This window comes from Rhinoderma darwinii, unplaced genomic scaffold, assembly GCF_050947455.1.
Source record: "Rhinoderma darwinii isolate aRhiDar2 unplaced genomic scaffold, aRhiDar2.hap1 Scaffold_525, whole genome shotgun sequence".
NCBI lineage: Eukaryota > Metazoa > Chordata > Amphibia > Anura > Rhinodermatidae > Rhinoderma > Rhinoderma darwinii.
Window position 1 is genome coordinate 86248 of NW_027464074.1, and position 5983 is coordinate 92230.

The window sequence follows — 5983 nt, forward strand, 5'->3', positions numbered from 1 at the left end:
AGCGTCACGCTCCTGTACCGTCATCTCCTCCTCATTATATGTAGCAGCGTCACGCTCCTGTACCGTCATCTCCTCCTCATTATATGTAGCAGCGTCACGCTCCTGTACCGTCATCTCCTCCTCATTATATGTAGCAGCGTCACGCTCCTGTACCGTCATCTCCTCCTCATTATATGTAGCAGCGTCACGCTCCTGTACCGTCATCTCCCCCTCATTATATGTAGCAGCGTCACGCTCCTGTACCGTCATCTCCTCCTCATTATATGTAGCAGCGTCACGCTCCTGTACCGTCATCTCCTCATTATATGTAGCAGCGTCACGCTCCTGTACCGTCATCTCCTCCTCATTATATGTAGCAGCGTCACGCTCCTGTACCGTCATCTCCTCCTCATTATATGTAGCAGCGTCACGCTCCTGTACCGTCATCTCCTCCTCATTATATGTAGCAGCGTCACGCTCCTGTACCGTCATCTCCTCATTATATGTAGCAGCGTCACGCTCCTGTACCGTCATCTCCTCCTCATTATATGTAGCAGCGTCACGCTCCTGTACCGTCATCTCCTCCTCATTATATGTAGCAGCGTCACGCTCCTGCACCGTCATCTCCTCCTCATTATATGTAGCAGCGTCACGCTCCTGTACCGTCATCTCCTCATTATATGTAGCAGCGTCACGCTCCTGTACCGTCATCTCCTCCTCATTATATGTAGCAGCGTCACCCTCGTGCCCTGGTGAGCCGGGTCTATAATTACACGTCCATGTACCTGCGTGTTGTGCGCCCGCTGGGCAGGCTGCTTGCGGCTGGCTCCGGGGTCCTCTGAGGCGGCTCCGTCTCTTCTCTTCCTCTTCCCCGGGGGTCTTTTTCTGTAGGGTTCCTCCAGTGGGGCAGATTCTACGGAGACGTCTCTCTACAGGGAGGGAATAAGACGTCTGCAGATTATCACTAGTACCGGATGTGGCGCTCTGCAGGCTCCGGTGGCCCTCGCTCACCACGTGCGTCCCCCCAGCCATGAACGTGTGAGGCATAGTACCAAACCCTCTGCTGTAAAAGCTGCAGTAATTGCCCACTGTGGCCGCAGTGTTTACAGCAGTGGGTTTGCTATCCTCAGCAGCAGTAGGAGCGGCGGGGCTGTATACGCAGGACGAGACATGGCAGTATATATGTATCATTAACTCCTCCATGACCGCGGCCTCCTCACCTGCATGGTCTCCAGGCTGCCATAACTGCTGATACAGAAGCCATCGATCACGTCTTCCTCCCGCAGCGCACAGCTTTCATCGTCTCTCTTCCGCCGCTTCTTCTTGCGCTGTGGGCGGGGCCAGACCGCTGGCTCTGGACTTGAAGATAAGGAGTTTGCAGGTGACGGGCCCCTGTGCCGGTCTCTTTGGGCCTTTGATCGCCTGCGTGGGAGACGGGGCCCCGGGCGGCTCCTGGGTATATGGTGAGGGGCCTCCATGTCGGGGCCTTTATCCTCCGGGCCGCAGCATATCTCCACACGGCAAGCTTCTCTGGGATCTGCAGGGGTCAGCCGAGGGAGGTGAAGGGGCGGAGTCACCAGTGCTTGCTCACAGGAGGGGCGGCCTCAAGCATGGCCGCAAGACAAGGGGAGGTCTACCGGAGAACGGGGCACTGGAGAAGTCTGTCGGGGGTGGGGGGCACGGACATCACTAAGCCATTAGGATGGCAGAACAAAGACACCGGAAAACCGGGCCTATTCCTAAACCTGAGCAACACAATTCACGGTGAGGGGTAGAACAATGTGGCAAGGGAGGCCGGGGCACTGTGGGCAGGGGAGGCCGGGGGCACTGTGGGCAGGGGAGGCCGGGGGCACTGGAGGCCGGGGGCACTGTGGGCAGGGGAGGCCGGGGGCACTGGAGGCCGGGGAGGCCGGGGGCACTGGGGGCAAGGGAGGCCGGGGGCACGAGAGGCCGGGGGCAGTGGAGGTCGGGGGCAGTGTGGGCAGGAGAGGCTTGGGGCAGGGGAGGCAGGGGGCACTGTGGGCAGGGGAGGTCGGGGGCAATGTGGGCAGGGGAGGTCAGGGGCAGTGGAGGCCGGGGGCAGGGGAGATCGGGGGCACTGTGGGCAGGGGAGGCCGGGGGCACTGTGGGCAGGGGAGGCCGGGGGCACTGTGGGCAGGGGAGGCCGGGGGCACTGGAGGCCGGGGGCAGTGGAGGTCGGGGGCAGTGTGGGCAGGAGAGGCTTGGGGCAGGGGAGGCAGGGGGCACTGTGGGCAGGGGAGGTCGGGGGCAATGTGGGCAGGGGAGGTCAGGGGCAGTGGAGGCCGGGGGCAGGGGAGATCGGGGGCACTGTGGGCAGGGGAGGCCGGGGGCACTGTGGGCAGGGGAGGCCGGGGGCACTGTGGGCAGTGGAGGCAGGGGGCACTGTGGGCAGTGGAGATAGGGGGCACTGTGGGCAGTGGAGATAGGGGGCACTGGAGGCCGGGGGCACTGTGGGCAGTGGAGATCGGGGGCACTGTGGGCAGGGGAGGCCGGGGACACTGTGGGCAGGGGAGATCCGGGGGCACTGTGGGCAGTGGAGATCCGGGGCACTGTGGGCAGGGGAGGCCGGGGACACTGTGGGCAGGGGAGGCCGGGGGCACTGTGGGCAGTGGAGATCCGGGGCACTGTGGGCAGGGGAGATAGGGGGCACTATCACTAAACACTTGTGGCCTGGGGTGTTATGGGGCAAAACAGTCACCAGGGGGCAGAATATAGAGGGGAGCAGACGATTCACTGACGGTACATGGAGGGAGTGGTGACCCCAGGGCCTGATGAGAAGCAGTGACTCTAGTGATGGGGCCGGATGAGAGGGAGGGGAGTAGTCCCTGTGTGGGGAGGCGGCAGCAGCGGGGACTCCGCAGGATGAGGTTTGGTCTGCTACCTGAGCTGGGGGTCTTCTCCGGGACTCGGGGGTCGCCGGGATTCTCTCTCCTCTTCCCCCGGACCTGTCTCCGGTCTTTTTCCTTTCTCTTTAGGCCCCGCCTTCCGCACTCAACGTCCTGCGTGAAAAAACGTGATTACGTCATTCCATAGTTAAATGACACGGCTGCCATTTTCCGGTAGGCAAGACGCAAGAAAAATGGCCGCTTTCACGCCTCTTCCATATCATGGCTACAAGTGGTCGACGGCAACCGGGTCTTAGGCAAAATGTCCTCCATTTCACAGACACAAGATCAGTTACCGAAAGAGGATTGCTGTGTGCTGCTGTGGCGGACGGCAGACAGAACACAGTCCAACTAATGACCCTCACACAGCGGTAACACTGCACACCCTGCTCCATCCCAGGAAATATATATATATACCCCACCCCAGACACCTCACTAAGGATGTACTGATCCTGAGTTATATCCTGTATTATACTCCAGAGCTGCACTCACTATTCTGCTGGTGGAGTCACTGTGCACATACATTAATTACTTATCCTGTACTGATCCTGAGTTATATCCTGTATTATATTCCAGAGCGGCACTCACTATTCTGCTGGTGGAGTCTCTGTGTACATACATTACATTACTTACCCTGTACTGATCCTGAGTTACATCCTGTATTATACTCCAGAGCTGCACTCACTATTCTGCTGGTGGAGTCACTGTGTACATACATTACATTACTTATCCTGTGCTGATCCTGAGTTATATCCTGTATTATACTCCAGAGCTGCACTCACTATTCTGCTTGTGGAGTCACTGTGTACATACATTACTTATCCTGTACTGATCCTGAGTTACATCCTGTATTATACTCCAGAGCTGTACTCACTATTCTGCTGGTGGGGTCACTGTGTACATATATTACATTACTTATCCTGTACTGATCCTGAGTTATATCCTGTATTATACTCCAGAGCTGCAATCACTATTCTGCTGGTGGAGTCACTGTGTACATACATTACATTACTTATCCTGTACTGATCCTGAGTTACATCCTGTATTACACTCCAGAGCTGCACTCACTATTCTGCTGGTGCAGTCACTGTGTACATACATTACATTACTTATCCTGTACTGATCCTGAGTTATATCCTGTATTATACTCCAGAGCTGCACTCACTATTCTGCTGGTGGTGTCACTGTGTACATACATTACTGATCCTGTACTGATCCTGAGTTACATCCTGTATTATACTCCAGAGCTGCACTCACTATTCTGCTGGTGGAGTCACTGTGTACATACATTACATTACTTATCCTGTACTGATCCTGAGTTACATCCTGTATTATACTCCAGAGCTGCACTCACTATTCTGCTGGTGGAGTCACTGTGTACATACATTACTTATCCTGTACTGATCCTGAGTTACATCCTGTATTATACTCCAGAGCTGCACTCACTATTCTGCTGGTGGAGTCACGGTGTACATACATTACATTACTTATCCTGTACTGATCCTGAGTTACATCCTGTATTATACTCCAGAGCTGCACTCACTATTCTGCTGGTGGAGTCACGGTGTACATACATTACATTACTTATCCTGTACTGATCCTGAGTTACATCCTGGATTATACTCCAGAGCTGCACTCACTGTTCTGCTGGTGGAGTCACTGTGTACATACATTACTTATCCTGTACTGATCCTGAGTTACATCCTGTATTATACTCCAGAGCTGCACTCACGATTCTGCTGGTGGAGTCACTGTACATACATTACATTACTTATCCTGTACTGATCCTGAGTTACATCCTGTGTTATACTCCAGAGCTGCGCTCACTATTCTGCTGGTGGAGTCACTGTGTACATACATTACATTACTTATCCTGTACTGATCCTGAGTTATATCCTGTATTATACTCCAGAGCTGCACTCACTATTCTGCTGGTGGAGTCACTGTGTACATACATTACTTATCCTGTACTGATCCTGAGTTACATCCTGTGTTATACTCCAGAGCTGCACTAACTATTCTGCTGGTGGAGTCACTGTGTACATACATTACATTACTTATCCTGTACTGATCCTGAGTTACATACTGTATTATACTCCAGAGCTGCACTCACTATTCTGCTGGTGGAGTCACTGTGTACATACATTACATTACTTATCCTGTACTGATCCTGAGTTACATCCTGTATTATACTCCAGAGCTGCACTCACTATTCTGCTGGTGGAGTCACGGTGTACATACATTACATTACTTATCCTGTACTGATCCTGAGTTACATCCTGTATTATACTCCAGAGCTGCACTCACTATTCTGCTGGTGGAGTCACTGTGTATATACATTACTTATCCTGTACTGATCCTGAGTTACATCCTGCATTATACTCCAGAGCTGCACTCACTATTCTGCTGGTGGAGTCACTATGTACATACATTACATTATTTATCCTGTACTGATCCTGAGTTATATCCTGTATTATACTCCAGAGCGGCACTCACTATTCTGCTGGTGGAGTCACTGTGTACATACATTACATTACTTATCCTGTACTGATCCTGAGTTACATCCTGTATTATACTCCAGAGCTGCACTCACTATTCTGCTGGTGGAGTCACTGTGTACATACATTACATTACTTATCCTGTACTGATCCTGAGTTACATCCTGTATTATACTCCAGAGCTGCACTCACTATTCTGCTGGTGGAGTCACTGTGTATATACATTACTTATCCTGTACTGATCCTGAGTTACATCCTGCATTATACTCCAGAGCTGCACTCACTATTCTGCTGGTGGAGTCACTGTGTACATACATTACATTACTTATCCTGTACTGATCCTGAGTTACATCCTGTATTATACTCCAGAGCTGCACTCACTATCCTGCTGGTGGAGTCACTGTGTACATACATTACATTACTTATCCTGTACTGATCCTGAGTTATATCCTGTATTATACTCCAGAGCTGCACTCACTATTCTGCTGGTGGAGTCACTGTGTACATACATTACTTATCCTGTACTGATCCTGAGTTACATCCTGTATTATACTCCAGAGCTGCACTCACTATTCTGCTGGTGGAGCCACTGTGTACATA

At 52.5% G+C, this 5983-nt stretch overlaps 1 protein-coding gene across 1 annotated transcript; it reads right to left on the minus strand.

Annotated features, from left to right (window-relative positions):
* Window positions 1-746: 746 nt before the first annotated feature.
* On the minus strand, window positions 747-3280 carry LOC142721909 (uncharacterized). Its single transcript, XM_075848856.1, has 3 exons — window positions 3182-3280; window positions 1200-2649; window positions 747-908 (listed from the first exon to the last, which is right to left on the minus strand). Exons 1-2 carry the CDS (start codon window positions 3278-3280, stop codon window positions 1669-1671), a joined length of 1080 nt encoding a protein of 359 aa, XP_075704971.1. The 3' UTR covers window positions 747-908; window positions 1200-1668.
* Between the last annotated feature and the right edge of the window lie 2703 nt (window positions 3281-5983).